The 23,917-nt window shown below is 42.5% G+C and overlaps 2 protein-coding genes across 3 annotated transcripts in view; one reads left to right on the forward strand and one right to left on the reverse strand.

Annotated features, from left to right (window-relative positions):
* The window catches only part of brf1b (BRF1 RNA polymerase III transcription initiation factor subunit b), a 124,599-nt gene that overhangs the window by 100,262 nt on the left and 420 nt on the right, over positions 1 to 23,917 (reverse strand). For both annotated transcript variants that reach the window (XM_041865878.1, XM_041865879.1), the window contains exons 2-3: positions 23,429 to 23,637; positions 4,236 to 4,316 (exon numbers count right to left, since the gene is read on the reverse strand). In XM_041865878.1, coding sequence (XP_041721812.1) covers positions 4,236 to 4,316; positions 23,429 to 23,612 — 265 coding nt within the window. In that variant the 5' untranslated portion in view covers positions 23,613 to 23,637. The remainder of the gene's footprint in view (positions 1 to 4,235; positions 4,317 to 23,428; positions 23,638 to 23,917) is intronic.
* Positions 5,227 to 23,521, forward strand: LOC121552821. Its single transcript, XM_041865877.2, has 20 exons — positions 5,227 to 5,424; positions 5,553 to 5,611; positions 5,830 to 5,916; positions 6,194 to 6,321; positions 6,748 to 6,891; positions 7,211 to 7,288; positions 7,395 to 7,565; positions 7,832 to 7,928; positions 9,278 to 9,501; positions 11,122 to 11,311; positions 11,450 to 11,658; positions 11,767 to 11,884; positions 11,979 to 12,184; positions 15,721 to 15,838; positions 15,911 to 16,080; positions 16,373 to 16,470; positions 16,818 to 16,933; positions 17,004 to 21,149; positions 21,330 to 21,361; positions 23,422 to 23,521. Exons 1-19 carry the CDS (start codon positions 5,393 to 5,395, stop codon positions 21,344 to 21,346), a joined length of 6,408 nt encoding a protein of 2,135 aa, XP_041721811.1. The 5' UTR covers positions 5,227 to 5,392; the 3' UTR covers positions 21,347 to 21,361; positions 23,422 to 23,521.

Consider the following 23,917-nt stretch of genomic DNA (forward strand, 5'->3'; position numbering starts at 1 on the left):
TCAAATAGTGTTATTTGATGTGTATCTTTTTTGACACGCAAAGACCCAAACGGCGTTCCATATAAGACTGTTAAATGGATAACAACTACTGCTCCCTGTCACACCAACGCTGCTGCTAAAATGATTATTGATTAGATTTATTATTACCGCTACGCTGCTGTTCATTGATTATTGCCTTCCATTACCATTAGCATCTATCTATATATCCTTTTACTGGTAACTCCTGTTTACATGTATTACCATTATTATATTACCATAAGTATTTATATATTCCTGCTACCAGTCACTTTTCAGCCTTGTTTACATGTATATCCGCATATCACGCCTACACTGACACTCTTACACACTCACACTAACACTTGCATACACACACACACTCCCCCCCTGGTCTGATGAAACCAAAATTGAACTCTTTGGCCTGAATGCCAAGTGTCATGTCTGGAGGAAACCTGGCACCATCCCTACGGTGAAGCATGGTGGTGGCAGCATCATGCTGTGGGGAAGTTTCTTAGCGGCAGTGACTGGGAGACTAGTCAGGATCGAGGGAAAGATGAACAGAGCAAATTACAGAGAAATCCTTGATGAAAACCTGCTCCAGAGCGCTCAGGACCTCAGACAGGGGTGAAGGTTCACCTTCCAACAGGACAACGACCCTAAGCACACAGCCAAGACAACGCAGGAGTGGCTTCGGGACAAGTCTCTGAATGTCCTTGAGTGGCCCAGCCAGAGCCCGGACTTGAACCCGATCGAACTTCTCTGGAGAGACCTGAAAATAGTTATGCAGCAATGCTCCCCATCCAACCTGGCAGAGGTTGAGAGGATCTGCAGAGAAGAATGGGAGACCCTCCCCAAATACAGGTGTGCCAAGCTTGTAGCGTCATACCCAAGAAGACTCAAGGCTGTAATCGCTGCCAAAGGTGCTTCAACAAAGTACTGAGTAAAGGGTCTGAACACTTACGTAAATGTGATATTTCAGTTTTACATTTTTTATACATTTGTAAAAATGTATAAAAACCTGTTTTGGCTTTGTCATTATGGGGTATTGTGTGTATGACTATCATTTGTTTTTCAACAGGACAATGACCCAAAATACTTTGAAGAATCTCAAATATAAAATATATTTTGATTTGTTTAACACTTTTTTGGTTACTACATGATTCCATATGTGTTCTTTCATAGTTTTGATGTCTTCACTATTATTCTACAATGTAGAAAATAGTAAAAATAAAGAAAAACCCTTGAATGAGTAGGTGTTCTAAAACTTTTGACCGGTAGTGTATATATATTGTTCGTCCTAATATTTATATATTTCTTAATTCCATTCTTTTACTTTTAGATTCACGTGTATTGTTCGATATTACTGCACTGTTGGAGCTAGGAACACAAGCATTTCGCTACACCCGCAATAACATCTGCTAAATATGTGTATGCAACCAATAAAATTTGATTTGATTTAAATGTGTTCACGCATACTGTTGTGTGTGTGAGTCGGATGTGCATGCACACAGGATGTGTGTGTACATTGACATGCGAAAGTATTCACCCCCCTTGGCATATGTCCTATTTTGTTGCCTTATAACCTGGAATAAAAATGGATTTTTGGGGGGTTTGGATCATTTGATTTACACAACATGCCTACCACTTTGAAGATGCAAAATATTTTTTCTTGTGAAACAACCAAGAAATAAGACAAAAAAACTGAAACCTTGAGCGTGCATAACTATTCATAACAACAACAAAAAAAATATTGAAGCAATGGCTTTTTTCTGGCCACTCTTCCGTAAAGCCCAGCTCTGTGGAGTGTATGGTTTAAAGTGGTCCTATGGACAGATACTCCAATCTCCGCTGTGGAGCTTTGCAGCTCCTTCAGCGTTATCTTTGGTCTCTTTGTTGCCTCTCTGATTAATGCTCTCCTTGCCTGGTCCGTGAGTTTTGGTGGGCGGCCCTCTCTTGGCAGGTTTGTTGTGGTGCCATATTCTTTCCATTTTTTAATAATGGATTTAATGGTGCTCCGTGGGATGTTTTTTTATAACCCAACCCTGATCTGTACTTAGATTTACATTTACATTACATTTTAGTCATTTAGCAGACACTCTTATCCAGAGCGACTTACAGTTATAGTGAGTGCATACATTTTTCATACTGACATGAGGGGTGGGATGTGTGTTCTGGGTGATGGGTCCACACAGTGTCAGAACAACAGCATCCCCATGCTGACTAGTGGGTTGGCTGGCTGTGGACATCTTTTTTTGTCCTTTTCCTAGCTGTGGTTAGTTAGTCAGTTAGTTAGTATATTACCGTAGCTGCATATCAGACGAGGCTAGCTACTCCTGAAACTCACAGCCAGAGCTAACGCCACCAGCAGCCTAGCCATGCCGCGCAGCTAGCTAACCGTTTATTCATTAAATCAGACTCAGTCACTCTTCAAACAAGAAACTTTAAAATTACAAAAACTGCCCTAACACCATTATCGTTATACTACCATATGAGAGTTTAAAAAATCCTTGACGGCTGGTGAAGGAAGGATGAATGGTGGCTTTGAAAGGTGGTTCTGAGGAATGCAGGGCAAGGTTGGTTAACCTTTTCAGCAGGGGAGGCCTGGTTGTCATAGTCCTCAGCTGGAGCAGCAGGTTGCTAGTGGCATAGCTGGGTAGCACAGGGACTGGTAATCATAGATGCATTGTGGGCATGGGGGACGGGACGGGACGGGATGAGTATTATGGAGGCCATAGGTAGGGTACTTCTCCACAACTTTGTCCCTGACCTGTTTGGAAAGCTCCTTGGTCTTCATGGTGCCGCTTGCTTGGTGGTACCCCTTGCTTAGTTGTGTTGCAGACTCTGGGGCCTTTCAGAGCAGGTGTATATATACCTGAGATCATGTGACAGTTCATGTGACACTTAGATTGCACACAAGTGGACTTTATTTAACTAATTATGTGACTTCTGAAGGTAATTGGTTGCACCAGATCTTATTTAGGGGATTCATAGCAAAGGGGGTGAATACGCACGCACCACTTTTCCGTTATTAATTTTTTTGAGTTTAAGTTATTTTTTTAATTTCACTTCACCAATTTGGACTATTTTGTGTGTCCATTACATGAAATCCAAATAAAAATCCATTTAAATTACAGGTTGTAATGCAACAAAATAGGAAAAACGCCAAGGGTGTGTGTGTGTGTGTGTGTGTGTGTTTGTGTGTCAGGCAGGTTGATCTGGAATGCAGAGTGGAGTGAAGCCCGGTCACCAGTGTCAGCGTACCATCCAACCCAGCGCCAGAAATAAACCAAAAAGCTTTTAAGAGCATTAATTGTTATATTCTGGAACCGCTGTGTGTGCATGTGTTTGTGTATACAACTAACCACCGTGTGTACGCGACTACTGGTGCGTGTTTCTGTGTGTGTATCCTCCCCCACCCCCACCCCACTAACTCCCCTCAGGACAGTTTAATCCCGGTGTGTTTGGATGACAGAAAGTGGCGGATTAGAGGCGGATTGTGTGTGCGTGTGTGTGGTGCGTGCGAATAAGTGAATGTGATAGAGAGAGGGACAGTGTGTGTGTGTGTGTTGCTGTTGGTCCAGGTGTGGTGTGTGCTCTGAGAACACAGTGTTTTCTCACAGGGATGTGCTTGTTCACAGTGATCACCACAAACTATAAATCCTCAAGGCCGGGAACATTTCTCATCAAACCTCTCACTCTCTCAGTTTCTCAGTCTCTCTCTCTCTTTCTCTCATGGGCTTTATTAGCTACTCTCTCTCTCACACACACCAATTTGAGACATGCACCAAACTGGCCTCTCCATAAAACCGTCTTCTATACAATGATTGGATATGAAACTGTCAAGTAAACCAACTTCCCAAGATGTAATCTCAGATTTTATATGATAACAGGAAACATGAGACCAAAAACATCCTGGTTAATTTCACTCACTATCTCACAACCAATCATTCAGTTTCCTGCTTGAACAGGTTTTGTTTGGTCCCCAGAGTAAGAGTTATGCATACAGGTGTGAATCCCAAATTCCATTTACCGTAAGTCACATTTTCACTTAATCTCCCATTGGCATCAATGCATTAAGTGAAAATAGGTCTTAAGTGGCAGGATTCACCCAAGAATGTATATTAGTTGGAATAAAGAATAATGTCCACTCTATGTGTTGAACTTCTATCTCCAACATGCTGATCAAGCCCCAGATGTTTTGAGGAGAGAGGGCATGGTGGGTTTAGTTAAGGACTCACCGTTCTGCAGCGTCTGAGCACGGGACTCCTTTCCAAGGCTGGTGTGGAACCCAGTACCCAGGACTGGGGCTTTCACTGGACCTGGAAGGATATTAATATATTAATCATTTATAATACTACTAATAATACAAAATAAAATAATAACAATCACAATAATAGATTTGGGTTTATTTACATTTTTTTCAGGTACTCAAAGCACTTTTCATTGTATTGGGGAGAACTACCATCATCCACTACCAATGTGTGGAAGCACCTACCTGGCTAATGCCACTGCAGCCATTCGCTTTCTGATGTCAAACCCACAAAAGAGCTGACAAAAATGTTCTGTCAAATTAAAAGGTCATTATTGCAAATTATAACTACACTAACCACTCAGCATATTTGAAGAGAGACCATATCTTTTACCAAACATTTAGTCTATTTTGAATGAGTTTATTTTTAATCAGCATATGCAAAACAATGTTAATTTACAGAAGAAGTTTGTGTTTGTGTTCTAAATCTCAGGGTGTAAAACCAATTAACATTGCCATCTGGTGGTTTGGGATAGCTAGACAGCACAGCTCAGCAAGAGACTAGATAAAATGCAGGCTTATGACAATTTACCTCCCTCTGCTGGCTATTTACAGTGATGAACATAAGATTACAAACCCAACCACTAAAGGCGGAAAACTCCTCCATTTTGCTTCTACTAGGCAAGCGTTTCCCAAACTCGGTCCTGGGACCCCAAGGGGTGCACGTTTTGGTTGTTGCCCTAGCACTACACAGCTGATTCAAATAATGAACTCATCATCAAGCTTTGATTATTTGAATCAGCTGTGTAGTGCTAGGCTAAATCACTTTCATATTCAACCACCAAATATAACATTTTGTGCAGTTGGCTATGCATACCCAAATAAGCCTCACTCCTTTCGTAGGACAACGGTGCCAATGGAAGTCATCAAAAGTTTACAAAGCAATCAAGTTCAATCAGTCACACCTGGGTTCCATTCCGCCTCCTTCCGGTGGTGATTAGTCTACCTGTGACTGAATTAAAATTGTTTGGCCCTTTGGTTAGTAGCAAGGGAGTTTCAAAGCAACTAGTTTTGCTGTCTTTATTTTCTGCTACTATCTGACTAGTACTAGTATTGTTTAGTCAAGCTGGGGATTTGTATAGCCAAATGATGGCTGCAAGTCTTGGCGTAAGTATTGGGTAAGTTTGATTTTCTTAAATTCTGAGTTGGAAATCATTTGGAAAAATGCAAAACAATTTTGATGTGTTGTGGTTCTCCATGATTTTACCAGTGAGAAATGGCAGGCATTAATTTAACTTTCTCCCAGACTATCATTCCTTTATTTGGGGGTTCTTGGAAGTCCCAAAGGTTACAGTATTCCAGAAGGTATGCTGAGTTCTTTTCATTGATCATGGTCTGCATGAGTCTTATCAAGTTAATGTACCCAAGCACAAATATTGTACTAAAAACAATAGTCGTCAGGCATGTGAGCCACTGCAGGGGCCTATCAATGTAAGCAGAGATAAATCTCTGTTCATTCACAAAACTGAATCAATATCACAGGTATTTATTAATTTTACCCTAACCTGTATTCTCTTGCGTAGGAGTGGCCGTACAGTCAGAATGTCGTGATCGATACCTATGGGTGCATGTTGGTTCGTCTGGCAACGCGCCTCAGTTTGAGGCTGTAGGTGGGTGATGACATAAGGTTTTAGTATTTTAGTTGTATTACTTTAGACCTTGCTTAAAGTATGGCTCAAGTTGATTTCAACTGTTTATGATTGAAAGATTTGGTGCCCTCAGTCCTAGATAGTGGGTCCTCAATATTAACATTGGTGAACTATGAGCGGGATAGTAGTAGGATATAGTAGGCTATACGTATCCTATAGTCTGATTGTAGGAGTATATGTGCCATTTGTTTAACGTAATTGATGCGCAGAGTGAAATGTAATGTCCTCTACTCTGCAGGTGTGGCTGGTGTGCATCCCATAGATGAAAAGACTGCTTCCCGGTGTGGTTACACCATCAGCACCTTCAAGATGGATGGCTACACCACTCTCAGGGCTTCCTACTTCTCCTGTCACACTGACAACCAGGTAGCCTATGGGTGCATCCCAATATCTCGTTCCTCCTGAAGTGTGCACTTATTCACTACTTCCTGCAAATCTAAAAGCATTGGATTGGTGGAGGCATGGGCTAGTGGGAGTTTCCACCATAAGTGCACACTTTGGGGAAAAAGGAGAGAGAATTGGGACATACCCTATGTCTCACTCTAGGGCAGGAGAGTTCTAAAGTCTTAGCCCAACTTGATTCAACTGACTCAATAAACCTCATTCAACTAATCAAGGGTGGTTTGATTATTTTTTTTTTATGTGGTGGTGAATCGGGTGTGTTGGTTTAAGGAATGGAACAAAAAGGTGCAAACTGAGGACCCAGACTCAAGCTCCTGTCTTCCCATACTGAACTGTATCATCTTGCTGAGCTGATCAAACCTGATGACAAATAACTATTTGTCGTTTCAGAATGATGAGGTATTCACCTTCCAGTTCAATGTCATTGTCACGGATGCCAAGGACCAACAGTCGCGCTACCCTTTGTATCAGACCTGCTCCCTGCCACTGCCCTGGTCCCAACGGGAGGTTATATGTGAAGAGGACTACATGGAGGTACAGTAAAGCTGCCTTTTCTGATCCTGGTCCTGGGGGCCTGGCCCAGTGTGCATACTGGGTTTCACACCAACTGAACAGAAACGCAAATTGCTTTGCCAGATGAACTCTGATAAATACCCACTCAAATTAGTAAGTTGATTTTTGACCATTAATTAAGTGTTTAAGATTCAAACTAATTGCTTGATTAGAACTACGGCTGGCATATAGTGGGCCTCCAGAACCAGAAATCCATCAAATGATTTTCTTCTACACAAAGTTAGATGACCCCTCCTATGTGCCACCCAAGATGATTGACATATGGTCCTATGTCCCTTAGGTAACTGTGGGGAGAGATGTTCCTTGTACTACCTCTGAAGGAACCTCAAAGGAAGCATGGAGGGCAGCCCATTCTGTTGTAAGCCACATCCTTTAGAAGCATTCAACATGTTTTTTTTAAAAGTATAATCTGTGCATTGAAACATGTTCAAGCTTGATGTTGACTCAATACTGAATCCTCTTAGGCCCAAAAGATGGCAAATTCTGCATGGCAGGTAATGTTCCTGAAGAATGAGGAAAAAATGGCCACCATGTCTGTCGCCGAAGCCCATCAACTGGGTTATGAGCTGAGTGCCACTCCGAAAAGGGTTGTCTTCCGCTGTCCCTACAGACAAAACCATTCGGAAATCGTAATGGTGGGTATTTCAAGAAATGCTATGCGTTTCAGTACTCTGAAACGGCTTCCTCTTCTCATGTCCCTTCCTTCGTCTGCGCTGATCTGAAAAAAATATGGTGGAAGCCCTCGAGATGCTTGCTCTTATAGCAGTGTATTATTCCCAATCAGTGCAGATGAAGGAAAGATGAGGAAAAGCAAGAAACGTTGAACTACTAAAATAGAAGTCATTTTAAGGCCTAAAACTGGCAGGACCTTTTCCCAACCACATTGTCTTTCTCCTCTCAGGTTGCCGGTGTTGCGGTGGAGGTCATTCACGGGACAGTGTTCTTCCGTCAGAAAATGATGGTGGTCATGATTGACATATCTGTGGCCTGCACCATAAGTACATTAATTTCTACTCCCCTATATCGCTAAAGAATGGTCTTTAAGAATGCCACTACCATTAGCTGCAGCAGACTTTTGATAACGCCATGCAAATGTTTATATTCAAAGATGATGCAAGTAATAATTCAAGACAACTGTAGATTAATTAATTAATTCTTTAGATAAGCCATGAATTGTGCATCAACAACCAGGTTTCCAGACAACCTTTTTATATAATGCAAGTAAAGTACATGTAGGGTAAAAAATGTAATGACAGGCCTGATGGAAACTGAACATTTTTCGTTAAACTTTCCATATTTTGACAAAACAAAATACGCTAGACAAGGCGGGATCTTTTTGTCGGTAAAATGAATTATGTGAGAAATGTCAAACTCTTTTAGGCACAAATATTGATAGAATAACCATATTGAAAATGTGTCAGGTGATGGCATGTTGTGTGGTCCTCCCACTACGACTCGTCGGGCAAGCACGCAGTTTATTAGGCTACTTATGAAATAAATGAACTTCACAGGGTGTTGAAAGTATAAGGTGGTGAGCTTGACGCTCCTTTCCAATAAATATCGAGGGTCTTATTCTGGTGACATGATAATTGACGCTTGGCTTCCGTTTGACAAATAATTACTCGCTCTTTTGATGATGATATTAATAGTCTTCATGTAGGCTATACGTGTGCTCTAGCCAACAGCAGCATCTGCGCGCTTTGGCTAGAGCGAACGTGCCAATACCAGAGTGGGCATGCTCTCTTTATAACACATTTTTCTTTTGAGAACCATTAGTTGAAAATGCAATGGAAACCCATTTAACTTGTTTTTTTATTCAGTACATGGGGATTTTTTATATGAACTATGTCATCACGCACAGCCTTACATCTGCAACAAATCAATTTGCTGGAAAAATCTCTGGAGAAATGGGCATATTGTTTTATGCAGATTTTAGAATATTCGCATGAAAATCTGTTGCCAATTGGATGGAAACATAGCTGCTGTAAATACAATCAATCATCCACTGCTTCTTGAAAGGCAGAAGGTATGGGCATTTGAAAGACATTCTGTTGTAATCTCTGAACTATTTCAATTAGCCTACTCGAGTACTTGCATGTTTAAAGTAATCTACCTACTGTGAGCACGTAGTGGCATTTGAAAATAGTACTCATTCAGTGATCATGTACAAACCTTCAATTGAGTACTTGTGCTCATCCCTACACTGTTAACCAGGGTTATTAAAATCTGAGCCTGGAGGTCCGGACTAGGCCTACTACTGGTTCCGTTCTACCTGATTAATGAAAGTCTAAATCCGTCTCTGTGTCTACCATTCTAAAGGCTTTTGTATTGCTTTTTTTGCTCTCAGACCCAGGATACTTTGACGGGGCCAGGCTACTCTGGGACACCCCCAGGATCATGAACCCCTTGGTTCACAGCGGCGTTGGCTTTGAGAGCAAGCAGATCAACGTGGGTGTGGAGAGCCAACTGCTGGATGAGGGCACAGCGAGGGCCAGGGGCTACACTCTAGAAGTCAACGGGCTCATGGTACAGATGGGTATCCCCTTTGGTGCCAAAGGAGGATATAGGAAGGTAAAGGCCACTGTGGACTTTAGCTCGATCTGGGTTCAGCTTAGCCTGGGTGACAGTCTGCTTTCTTGACAATTCCATAAGGAGTTGCCATGCCAAACATAGCTTGACAATGGAGTAGGCAAAAGCACAAACTGATCTGGGACCAGGCTAGATTCAATTGGTGCAGTGTTCTCAAACTGCGGCCCCAGCGAGCTACTGGGTGTGAAGGCTTTTTTTCTCTCCAGCCCAGCACTAGGCTAACGCCTGTAAAGGTCCAATGCTGATGTTTTTATCGCAATATCAAACAATTTCTTGGTAACAATTTAAGTACATTTTTGTGATTTAAAGAAACAAATGGCTTCTTAGCAAAGGGCAATCTTTCAAGAAATCATTTTGCTAATACTGTGTGGGAGTGGTCTGAGTGGGGAGGGGAAATCTGAAAATTAGCTGCTGTTGGCAGAGGTTTGGAACATTTTTTTATTGGTCTAAGTAATTTACCGCATGGTGACGTCACCATGGAAGGCAAAAATTCATCCCACCAAAACAAGCTGAAACTTATCAAACAGCTCTTGCACTAAAGGGCATTATAATTGTTATATTTCATATAAAACACAGGAAAATCTAGTTTGTCTGCACTGGGCCTTTAAATAAATCAACTAGGCCTAATCTTTCATCTGGACCACAATTGAGCAAGTATTTTTGTGCTTGGCTGAAACACAAGCCTGCACCAAGTAGCTCTCTGGGACTGGAGTTGGGAGACCTGATCTATAGTGAACAAAAATAAATGCAACAATTTCAATGACTTTTACGGAGTTACAATCCGTAAATTGAAACGCATTCATTAGGCGCTAATCTATGGATTTCACATGACTGGGCAGGGCTGCTGACCTGGGAGGGCATAGGCCCACCCACTGGGGAGCCAGGCCCAGCCAATCAGAATGAGATTTTCCCCACAAAAGGGCTTTATTACAGACAAATACTCCATCAGCTGTCAGGGTGGCTGGTCTCAGATGATCCTGCATGTGAAGAAGCCGGATGTGGAGGTCCTGGGCTGGCGTGGTTACACGTGGTCTGCAGTTGTGAGACTGGTTGGACATACTGCTAAATTCTTTAAAATGACGTTGGAGGCGGTTTATGGTGAAGAAATTAACATTACATTCTCTGGGAACAGCTCTGGTGGACATTGCTGCAGTCAGCATGCCAATTGCACGCTCCCTCAAAATGTACACATCTGTGGCGTTGTGTGACAACTGCACGAGTGGCCTTTTATTGTATCCAGCACAAGGTGCACCTATGTAATGATCATGCTGTTTAATCAGCTTCTTGATATGCCACACCTGTCAGGTGGATGGATTATCTTGGCAAAGGAGAAATGCTCACTAACAGGGATGTAAACAAATGTGTACACAAACGAGAAATAAGCTTTGTGCATATGGAACATTTCTAGGATCTCTTTATTTCCGCTCATGAAACATGGGACCAACACTTTACATGTTGCGTTTTTATATTTTTGTTCAGTATAATATTTTCATAGGATAACGTTTACCTAGTGTGCGTTTTTAAATTAATTATTTAACTAGATCGTTGCTCATTCACGACAGCTTGAAGTGTAAGTTAACACAGTAAATTGTGTATTTTTAGAGTTTGGTGACAAACAATATCTACCGGGAGATGTACGTGGCTTTCCTGTTCTATGAGCATGTGTTCTCTCATGTCTACACTGATGGTAGCACTGTTGAAACGAGACACCGGCTGCTCAGGGTAGTGGACACTCCATTGCTGTGCCGGCACCCCTTCACTGTTGATGTCGATGCCCTTTCTCCATACCACAGTATGTTCATCCTTTTCGCACATAAACATATAGTTACAATGACTGAGGTGTCATTTCCAATGTGCTTTGTGGCATTGCTGAGTTCTTGTTAATCCTGGTTACTTGGCTACTTAACTATTTCCTCCATTACTCCTCCAGAGACCAGCGTTGAAGAACATGCGTTCAACGTGTACTTGGGGAACATTCCTCACGACGTGGCTCTGATTGAAGTGAAGTTGAATGAAAAGCAGTTCTCTGTATCTGACGCTGCAGAACATGGTTACACCATCAGTAAGGTCGTCCATGCCAATGGCACTCATGCCTATACTATCACGGTTCCTTTTGACGACAAGGCTGTTTATAGGACAGTGAGTACATTTTAGATCAAACGCATTTCCATAAATTGAGCTTATAGTCATGAATTCCAACTTTTGAAATAATATGAGATTTCAAAAAATTTATTTTTTTCTCAATAGTACTTAGGTGAGGGGCTCCTCCAGTACTCCATGGACATAAACTACACGTTAAGCATCATGCCCCAGGAAGAGGCTTACTACCATCTAGCCTCTGTTGTGGAACAGCTCAGCGACGCATGTAAGTCTTTATATTTTACTTCAAGCATAACATTTTACTTTAACAAGGTCTTCAAAGTAACTTGCTTTAAAAAAATCTGCATTTTCCCCCTCAGTCCCTCCTGAGCTGAAAGGGGTTTGCACAGGAAGAGGAATTGTCTTTGACATGACCCAGCCAAGACTGGGATACCTGTGGGAGATCGGGGTCGGGCATGACCCTCTAACACCAGAGCTGGTGGCTGAAAGAGGGTACAACCTGCGAAACGAAAGCCATAGTTTGACCTTGGAGGTGCCACTGTTCACTGTTGGCTACACTTATGAGGTACAGTATGTTGTCAATTCTAAAGCGCTGTTTCTCATTGCATTCCTGGGGGGACCCCCAAGCGGCACACATTTTTGGTCTAGCCCAGCACTAAAACACAACTGATTCAGGTATTTGCCAAGCCTGTAATTAGCTGTATCTGTGTTGATGGTGGTCTAGAACAAAAATGTGCACCCCCTTTGGGCTCCCTAAAGAATGGATTGAGACGCTGATCTAAGGCAGCGGTTCCCAAACTTTTTGGCTCACGCCCCCCTTATCCATTTGGGTCACAGCTTGTGTCCCCCGACGCACTCACGCGTTCATATTTAAATGTCCATTTATATATTTGAAATCGCTGTACAATGATGTATACACAGATATATCTGTTTGCATTTCACTTCATACTTTTATTTGGTAATTCACATGGGTAATTACCAGAATCTCTGTACACCTATTCTCAAATCCATACAGACATATTTGTTTGAATTTTATTTGGCCATAAACATGGGTAATTACCAGAATCTCTCTAAACATAAACCTGTTCTTAATCAATCTATACTCACTCGAATTAATGAGATTGAGCCTGATGCTGGGAACACAGCATTTTGTATTCTGGGCTTTATGCTTGACACCGATTTAAAAGTAGTTCATCTTCCACTCTTGTGAGTCATAACCGTTTGTTTTAATATATGTAAGTGTGGAAAAAGTAGTTTCACCAATGGGTCGACGCAAAAGCAATCAGTTTATCCAATGAGATTTCAGATAATCCCTGTTATTTTCCTGCGATTGACAGCCAAAATTCAACCAGCGGTGTTGTGGCAAAGGCTGCACGCAAGGTCCTGTCACTGGATAGTTCCAGGAATGACTACTGTAGCTCCGATGACAGATAGCTGCCAGCGGTGGTGGCAATGAACGGTTATTGGCTCCAGTCGTGGTTTTCGTGTCTCCTCTTGAAAGTACTCCTGAAATGTCCAATAAGTCCTCGGAGTTGATGAGTGATCCTTGCTTTTTGTTGCGTCATCCAGGTGCAGTTCATTCTCCTCAATCTGAGACCAGTGAACATCTCCACACTCCCCCCCCACCCCATGCCAAGCGCTCCAGCTTCTTTACAAACCCCCCAACTTTGTTGGCCAATGACATAATGTTGGTATTGGGGCCTTGCAGTGACATCTTAAGTCCATTCAGTCTAACAAAAATGTCTGCCAGGTTTGCCAGCCATTTAGGATCACCGGCATTCTGCATTGGGCGACTCTGTATCCAGTATGAATAGGCGCACTTCATCTCTCATTTCAAGTAGACGCAGCAGCACTTTACCTCACAACAACCACCTGACCTCAGTATGCAACAGTAGCGATTCGTGCTCAGATCCCATTTCTTTGCACAGGACAGCATATGTCTGGTATACATGGGGCGTGCCTTTATGAAGTTCACCATTTTTATTGCTGTTTGAAGCATGCTACTAAGCTCATTTTCAAGGGCCTTGGAAGAAAGAGCTTCCCTGTGTATAACACAATGAGGGAATACTATGTTTGGCACAACGGCGTGTATCTTTGCATTCAGACCCTTATGTTTACCCATCATAGTACCAGCCCCATCTGTACACACGCCCACACAATTCTCCCAACACAGCCCCTCGTCCCGCATCTTTTCATCAAGTTTGTTGAATGGCCCCTCAAGCGCACTGCAAAATAACAGCGCTTCATGTAGTTTCCCCTCATAGCAGTATCTGACTAATACGAGAAGCTGAGCTGCATGTGACATCAATTGACTCATCTAGTTGTAGAGCAAATGTCATGCTTTTTTTATTTATTTGATCAATAAGCTGACGCTTTGTCTTTTGCCATAATGTATATCCGCTGGGCAACGGTGTTATCAGACAGCGGGATTTGTTTGAGCTGACTCGCTATTTTCTCACCATGCCTATTGCTGCGAGGAGATTGTCTCATTAGTATGTGGCTTTTTTAGATTTTGCAATATCATGACACTTCATAGCAAGCAGCTTTGGTTGTAGTTTGTGGTCAATACCTGCTTTTGGCCACGCAAATCTTGCTCTTTGCGATAGACAAAATCCACCGGTTTATCAGTGTTCTGTAAATGTCTTCAGTTTCACTGGCTTCTAGCACATTAAACACGCAACGCATTGTGGATGTGGATCCCCATTGACCATGAGACGTGAAACCATACTGAATGTAATCACCTTTATCTCTTTGCTGAATTCGAGAGTGCCAGCTTATCCTTGAGTGTCTTTCCCACTGGCACTAGGGTCTCTCCCGCCGGCATCTCGCTCGGCCTAGGCTCAGCTCCCGCCGGCCTCGCTCGGCCTAGGGTCAGTGTCATTATCAGATGGCGGTTAATCAGTTGTAGATTCACCCTCATTAATGGTTGGATTGTCTTTATTTTTCAATCAGCCACCGGTCCATATTTTGCTAAACTGTGTCAGACTCTGAGAACAGTAGCTATACTGAACAAAATGAAACTGTGCAACAATTTCAAAGATTTTACTGAGTTACAATTCATATGAGGAAATCAGTCAATTGAAATAAATTAATTAGGCCCTAATCTATGGATTTCACATGACTGGGTATACAGATATGAATCTGGTCACACATACCTTTTTTAAAAAATGGGCCTCAGGATCGCATCATGGTACTTCTGTGCATTCAAATTGCCATCAATAAAATGCAATTGTGTTCGTTGTCCATAGCTTATGCCTGTCCATACCATAACCCCACCGCCACCATGGGGTACTCTGCTCACAATGTTGACATCAGCAAACCGCTCGCCCACACGACGCCATACACCTGGTCTGCGGTTGTGAGGCCGGTTGGACGTACTGCCAAAATCTCTAAAACGACGGAGGCGGCTTATGGTAGTAAAATGAACATTAAATTATCTGGCAACAGCTCTGGCAGACATTCCTGCAGTCAGCATGCCAATTGCACGCTCCCTCAACTTGAGACATCTGTGCCATTGTTGTGAGACAACTGCATATTTTAGTGGCCTTTTATTGTCCCCAGCACAAGGGGCACATGTGTAATGATCATGCTGTTTAATCAGCTTCTTTATATGCCACACCTGTCATGTGGATGGATTATCTTGGCAAAGGAGAAATGCTCATTAACAGGGATGTAAATGAATTTGTGCACAATTTGAGAGAAGCTTTTTGTGTGTATGGAACATTTCTGGGACATTTCTGGGATCTTTTATTTCAGCTCATGAAACATGGGACCAACACTTTACATGTTGCATTTTTATATTTGTGTTCCGTGTAGTTAGAACATTTGCGCCAATTTGGGAAGGTGGTCGACAAGTTAAAATATTGACTCGGCCCACTACATCGGCTTTGAAACTATGCCGCCCCCTAGAGGCTTAAGGTAAAATGACTAGTTTTTTTTTATTTTTTTTATGGCATTTGTTAATCTCCCCCCACAGTTTGGGAACCACTGATCTAAGGCATGACTATCAACCAAATTTGGCAGGACATTGCCCTCACTTTAATAGCTGCTTATAGGCCTACTTCACTGCTTTGGGCCAAAACTTTTTTATTTGCATTTCAGGATATCAACTTGAGGCATTTTTATGGCACATTTGAAGTACTCTCAAGAGATTCAAAGACTTTGGAGATCCAGACAGCAACAGCAACGCGCTGTCTTTTCAGACGTGATCAGCTTATAAGTGAGTATCCATCCGTAACACGCATGCTTTGTTTTTGTATTGTCATCTTCAATGGACCTTTTGTCTTTCCAGTCTGTTCAAATGACGGGACCATGACTGTGGTGACCAGTACAAAAACTACCTGGCCTGCAGTGACTCCAGCCAGTACTACCCTCTTGGACAGAACCTGTAAACCAAAATTATCGGACGACTCAAGAGTTCTGTTTGAGTTTGGCTTGAACACGTGCGGGACCACGGTTACGGTATGATCTCATTTAGAATATAAGCTTGGAGCCCGTGGAATTTTGTTAGTTATAGTGAATTCAGTCTTTTTAGCAGAATTTGAAAGGTCAGCCTAATTGATTTAAACAATTTATTAGGAGGGGGAGAGGTGTTTCGATTTTAACATTATCTAGGCCTAAATGACAATCCCATAGAACAATAAACGCTGTATGATAATGCTATAGGCTTGATGGCGGGAAAATTCAGTTATGAGCTTTTGACTGACTTGAGCTACTCATTATAAAGTAACAGCAGTTTCCACTTGTCTTATAGGTTGAAGACTCTTTTGTAGTGTATGAAAACGAGATCCTGTCTTATAGGGAGCTCATACCTGACAGCAATTCTTTCATCTCCAGGGATTCTAAATTCAGGTAAAGATCAGTCATAGTTATTTGGGAACATGATCGATCTTAGCATTTCAATGCTGTCACTTTCATTATACAATGCCCTGATCTGAACATGGTAACTTGATTATTTGTGCAATAAGCTACTTAAGAATACAGTAGGTGACCTAGGTGTGAATAATCAGATCATATGTCAAATTCATGTAGTCCCAAATGTCATTAATAAACGTAAAAATGTATGCGCACATGACTAAGTCGCTTTGGATAAAAGCGTCCGCTAAATGGCATATTATATTATTATAAATCTGATCAAGAAATGTGGATTAACTGTGATTGCATATGGCACATCTCTAATTACCTTTCCTTCTTTACAGACTCACAGTGCAATGCTTCTACCCACTCCGCTCAGTCAGTAGGCTATTTGTGGACAGGATTTTCGAATCTGAAATGCCTGGGTTTGGCTCAATCAAATTCACAGGGAGCACCAAAGGTAAGATTGGTTTACACAACTACATGTAGTATGTTTTTGAGAAATTAAAAATAAATGCTTTTCTGTTTAGATGGCGCAACTAATAAACCAGTGCCTGGCTGTCCCCAGCAAGTTCCCACCAACACTGAAAGTGTCCAGGTTATCAGCACACAACCTTCTCCAAGCAATCATGAGGTGTCACAGACAGGGGGGCATTATAGTACCAACTATGGCTCTTCAACTACTGACAACACCCTGGATCCTTCTCTCAGCCATTCCATTACACTCCAAGGCAGTGGTGCCCCACAATCATCCAGCAATGTACAAAGTGTTCTGAATCGCTATGGACTTGTGCAAGGTGGAAGTGCTTATGGTACTGGCCAACACAACTTAAGTGATAATGACACCCCAGCCCTTAACGTTTATGGATCAACCCAGGATGGTAATACTCCACATCGAAAGGGTATGGGAATCAGGCCTGAAACTGATGGAGGCAGCAGGCTCAGTGGATATGGGCAATTCCCCATCCACAGCCCTGTCCAGGTTGGAGGGATCAAAGATATCCCAGGCCACTATAGGCCTACATCTGCAAAGACTATCAATGTCCAACCTCCTAGTGTTGTCAATCCAGTTCCCAGCCACTTAAACAGTACTCCTGGTGGCAGCTTTCAAAATGCACAGGAACATTTGAGACCTCACCCAAACTACAATGATGGGAGTAAGATACCAAGCAATTCTGCCCAACATGAGATGTACAATACTGTACAATCTGCGAAGTTGAGCAAACCAGCCCCAAGCCATCATGCAACTGTCCAAACGGTGAACAATAAGGCCACTTTAAGTGACTATACTGCACAAAGTAGCAGCACACCGCAGTATTCTGGAGGTAATGTCCTCTCTGGCTTAAGACGCTATAGCCAATATGGTGTTTTGCAAAGGTCTGATGGCATATCTACCCCCCAGCAATATGTCAAGCCAGCCAGTGAACAATATACTCCTGACATTGTCAAGACCCCAAGACACTATGACACTCCAAGCAAAGTAAACCCTTTCCCTGCTTCCTATGTTAACCCGAATACTAAATTACAACCTGGTTCCAACTACAACACATATGCCCAGCATTTTGGTGTGAAACAAGTCCTTCCTGATAATGTGTATGGTTCTTCTCAAGTAACTAACAGCTTCCAGCAAGTCCCCAGTCACAAGGTCCCACTAGGTGACCATGCCCAGGGTACCTCAAGTTATGTGAAACCTGCTTCCAGAGACCACTTTGCTGTCCAAGGTGTAGATCGTCAACCTACCACCAGCAAAGTCCCTGAATACAGCATGTATGGGGATAACCAAAGTGGTTTATCTCAAGTTCCTGGTCATGATGGTCTCGGCCATGATGAAACCACCTTAGGAGAAGTGAAGCCCACCAAAGCCCAATGGGCACCAATTAAGATCCTTGTACCTAGCCAACTTTCTGTAAATGAATATGGACCTAGCAAGGGACAATATGCCAAGCCTGCTTCTGGCCATTATGGAGCCTCAGTTGGCAGGACTGAAATTGTCCACAGTGGCGCAAAACCTAACACAGACTATTACAACACAGCACAGGGCACAGTCTACCAATCTTCAGACAATGTCCAGTCTACCCCTCATCGCCATCAGCCTGCACAAATGGGAAGTATCACTCAACTTCACCCAAGTAATGCAAAACCTGTTCACTATGGTACATGCCAAAGCAGCGAACTTGATAGTAGTGCAGCCTCTAGCTTCTATGGAACCAGCCAGGACAAAAAGTATGTCCCTGTGGCTAGCAAGTATGATGCTTCCAAAAGCAATCATGTCCAACCAGCTTCTAACCAGTATGTGGGAATGCAAACCAGGATTGTTACACCTGGTCAGTACAGTGGAACTTTGCAGAAACTAGCTACTAGCCTGCATGCTGCCTCTCAACCACATAACGTCCAACCCACTACTAGCCGGTATGGTGCTACTCAACACACTGCAATCAAACCTGCCTTTAGCAAACATCAAGGTTCACAAAGTGATAGAGTTGAACCTGCTACTAGCGAGTATGTAACCCTTCAACACCACAGCATCCAACAAGCTCCTGGCCAGGATGTTTCTCAAAGCAGTAGTGCTAAACCTGCCCCAAGCACATCTCAATCAGTGCCTAGCCAGTATGAAGGTTCTCAAAGCAGCAGAGTTCACCAAGCCCCTATTGGGACTAGTCTTTTTCAACAGAACATCATACATCGTACTTCTAACCAGGACAGGGGTCCACAAAATGTCAGCGTTAAACCTACTCCCAACAAGTCTGCTCCTACTCAAAGTAATATCAACCAACAAGCTACTGGCCAGTATGGAGGTTCACAAAGCTACAGAGTTGAGCCAGCACCACCTCAACAGATCAGTATCCAACCTGCCACTAGTGGCATAAGGGAACCCTTTCCCAGTCAGTATGCTTCTTCTCACCTAAACATTGACCAACAAGCTACAAGCCAGTATGGAGGTTCACAAAGCCACAGAGTAACCTCAGCTCCTAACAAGTATGGTGCTTCTCAATACTTAGGCTTCAAACCTAGAGATGGTACAGATGAACCTGCCACAGGAAAGTATAATACCACTCAACGTCACAACAGCGAACAAACTACTGGCCATGATGCCGCTCAAAACCGCAGTGCTAATCCTGCTCCGAACACTTTGCAACCAGTGCCTAGCCAATATGGTCCACAAAGGGACAGAGTTGAACCTATTCAAATCCAGTCTACTGTTCAGTATGTTAAACCAACTACTGGTGGTCACCAAAGCAGTGATGAAATAGCTTCCCTACGTGGATCTCAACCAGTGCCCAGCCAGTATGAGGGCTCACAAAGCAGCAGTGTTGACCTTATTCCAACAAGGGCTAACTTTTTTCAACAGATCATCCAACCAGTTACAAACCAGGACAGGGGTCCAATAAACATCAGTGTTAAACCTACAACCAGCAGGTATGCTCCTTCTCAAGGTAACCTCAGCCAGCAATCTTCTAGCCAGTATGGTGCTGTTCAAAAGATCGGTGTCAAACCTGCTCCAAACAAACATCAAGGTTCACAAAGTGGTAGAAATGAATCTGCCACTGACAAGTATACTAACCCTCAACACCACAGCATCCAACAGGCTACTGTTCAGTCTGCAGCACAAGGACAAGAGCGAAATCCGCTTGCAGTCATAAGTGGTAGCCATGTTGATTCTGATGGATCAGACCCTTGTGAGGAATGTTCCCTGGGCAACTCTGGAGGAAATTCAAACTTTATAAAAGATAGCCGTGGAGGCCAGCTTATTGTTTCTCAAGACACTGGTGCCCAAGACAATCCCAGCCGTGTCAGTCCTATTGATCGTTTGTTCAACCAAGGGTCAGCCCAAAGTGGTAGTGCCCAATCAGTGGAAACGCAACAGAACTTTGCCCTGAGCAACATTGTCCATTATTCCCCCAGCCATTTCCAACCAACATCTCAGGGTGGGAACATAAATGGCCAACCTGACCCCATTCATGGAACCACTTCTAACCTCCATCAGCCTGTGCAGCATGGTGGTCATAGTCGAGCATTAAACAGAGGTAAAACTGCACTAGGCCACCTTGGGTCTGCACAGCTTGCCAGTGCCCAGCTGTCACCCAGCCAAGTAAAACCAGCTTCCAGCCATTACAGTAAATACCAAGATGGTAATAGCAAGAATGCTTATGGCGATGTCCAATCGGCCAATAGTGCCAATGAAAATGCCCAGGGCAGCAATGGCCAACCTGATCGTAGTCAACATGGGTCACCTTTAAGCTTCTATAGAGCTGTTCAAGGTAGTGCTAAGAAACCGTTATCAATAACCAGTGTTCAATCACCAAGATATGGGGTTGTACAAACAGGCAATATCCAACGAGACAGAAACCCCAACACTCCTAGCACCCTTCATCCACATAGTCAGTATGGTGCAAACCAACTTGGTCTTGGTAGTGGACAAACTCTTTCAGATCACCGTGGGTACTTGTCTAGACTCAAAGGCACCCAAGGTGGAGCTGAGAATAATCCCAACAACTTGAACTACATCTCTACAGAAAAAGGACAAGATCCAAACCTGCTCAAAGTCATCAGTGGTAACCATATTGATGCTGATGGATCACATGAAAACTCTGGGCCAAGTTCAAATAACCCTCTAAACCCCAGGAGCAGTGGCCCAGGCCGCTACGGTGGTAGCGTGCATGAAGGCATCTTGAGAGGTAAGCAATCTGTCCTATAATTATCATAATGAAGCACTAGACTATAGCAGTGATCAAAGCAGATTGCTTATCTTATTTTCACAAGTAGTTTGCTTTGAAAATGTGCTTGTGTAGCCATAATTTCTGGATAATATAAAATGTGGAACCTTTTGTAACATTTAATTTGTATTCCACCCACAGGTAAGCGTGGCCAATGAAGTTAAAAAGCCAAGGTGAGCTGAGCACCTTGGAAAATTACTCAAAATTAACTTGTCAATTTTTCCTCTAGGATAATGTTGCTAACTGGGGAATCTTCCATGCCTATCAAGATCTTCTATTGCAATACAATTCCATTTCAGATTTTGCTCTGTTGGAGCATTTTAGTCTAACCTTCTTAAATTTAACCTTGTCTATTCGAGCGCAATGATTTTTCGATTGGAATGTAAGCTAAATGTAGCCCACAGACTGGGTTTCTAGGCTACATATTGCATGGTTCTAGGACTAATCTTTACTATATTAATCTTTAAAAAGTCATGTGAGCTAATTCTTATTATTCAGTGTAAATTAAGCATCATACAAAAAGTGAATAGAAATAAGTTGATAACTAAGATGAAGACCCTAGTGGAAATAACATGTCAATGAAATGTATAATGAATTTCTGGACAAGACTTATGTTTAAAGGCCCACTGTGAACTTACAGCCGTATATACAGCCATTTTAAATTAAAATAATTTACGCCCCCTTGATTCAATGTCACTTTTAAATGCCTCATGCACTTAATTAAACTGGCTCATAACCCAAAATATAGGGTTGTTTTACACCATTGTAAACAATGTCTTTAACCATATTTTGAAGCTATACATTGTTTAACTATAGCGCCATCTCTGCATTTGAGTTATATTTTTCCAGCCCTAGCCATCTTAGTATAGCAAACGAAGTTGCAGGGTAGCACAATATTAGATCTCTTAACTATTTCATTAAGACAAAGTCTGCAACCCTGCCACTAGCCCAATATTAGACCTCTGATTTTAATGAGACAAGGTCTAAGGGCATTCCATAGCGACTGCGTTTGAGAACTTCTGGTACAATGACTACCTGCTAGCAGCATGTGTTCTGAATCCGAAGTGACATTCGTAATCGGTGGACGGTTCTGATTGGAGAATCGCCATTTGCATCACCGAGCAGTGAACATAGGCCCCGTGTCGCTCAGTTGGTAGAGCATGGCGTTTGCAACGCCAGGGTTGTGGGTTCGATTCCCACGGGGGGCCAGTATGAAAAATGTATGCACTCACTAACTGTAAGTCGCTCTGGATAAGAGCGTCTGCTAAATGTCTAAAATGTAAATAACTATTAAACCCAGTTTTGAGATGCTATCCCCTCCCCAAATCTAATATGGATCCCAACGTTTTGTTCTAGCTTTGCACGTACGTGTTTCCTTTACTTCTCATCTGGGGCAGCACCTGCCCGTTTTGTGGGACTCATTAGCTAAGACCGGTGTGAACCACTGACTTTTTTTTATCAGAACAGTCTACCGATCTTATGGATGTAGCTATGGACATGGGGCACACGCTGTTAGCAGGTAGTCATTGGACCGCGAGTTCTCAAACGCAGTCGCTATGGAATGCCCTTAAACCTTGTTTTATTAATTAATCAGAGGTCTAATATTGGGCTAGTGACAAGGTTGCAGACTTCAAAACCATATGCATTTCATTCATTTAAAATTCCCATATTTATGTTGAATATTTGTAATGTTTGGCCTTACGGCAAGACCATAACACAATTTAAAACTGAAGTATATTTCGTTCCAACTTCAAGGAGGGGAAACACTTGGGTGTCAAACTCTTCACAAACCCATTATGGAGTTAATATTTCTCAAATTATTCATACTATATTAAAGGGGTTGATGACATATTTAGCAAAGCACCAGTCGTAGCCTAATGCTATTTTTTTATTTGTGCAGCCTAGTGCTTATGAAGACATTACATTATGTACTATAAATACTTTTTGTTTAATCTAACTGCAAGGAATTCTTCCAAATTGTATTATACCGTCAAGCTTATTTGAACAGTTGTCTTTCTATTTGTGACACTTTTCTTACATTGTCTGCATACCATTGGAGACAAGCTGGCATGTAATATGGTTCATTTTCACAAATATTATGCAGTATTTAGCATCTCTAAATTTGGCTTTGGGCAGAGGATATTTGTGTGGTACTGCATAGTGGTACACTCTATTCCTCATCACAGGATATATACATATATTTTATGACAATGAAATCTTGTGCAATATGCAGGTCCTACCATCTGCTGAGACGAATTGCCCCACGGCTGACGAAATCCCACCACTGCCCTCCACGAATTGCACCTCGGACACGATGATGTTGTCCTCCAGCACAGACCCACAGCTCGTACATACTGCATTGCCCCGAGCCTGGTCGAGGTCGATCTCGGAACAACCACAGTTCTTGCATATGCGGGAAGTCATGTCTGCGGTGTCAGCCCAAATAAACCTGTATTAAAAAGAGGATCATTTGTTACTTCTGTGTAACGTTGGCTACATAATCGTATTTACACATTCCCCATGCAATGTGTTGATTATACTAGTAGGCCACTATTGACAAGCCAACAATATATTTCTGCATTGCTGAACTTTGCTTTAGTTTAGAGAAGATTTTGCATGCTATTACTGAACTAGTTCAGAGGACAACGCATGCAAGTCATGAGATCACAGTAACGTGGGACATGGTTTGCGTTCATGAATGTCACAGCAGACCGTACCAAAATCAAGAT

Source organism: Coregonus clupeaformis, chromosome 36 (assembly GCF_020615455.1).
Source record: "Coregonus clupeaformis isolate EN_2021a chromosome 36, ASM2061545v1, whole genome shotgun sequence".
Taxonomy (NCBI): Eukaryota; Metazoa; Chordata; class Actinopteri; order Salmoniformes; family Salmonidae; genus Coregonus; species Coregonus clupeaformis.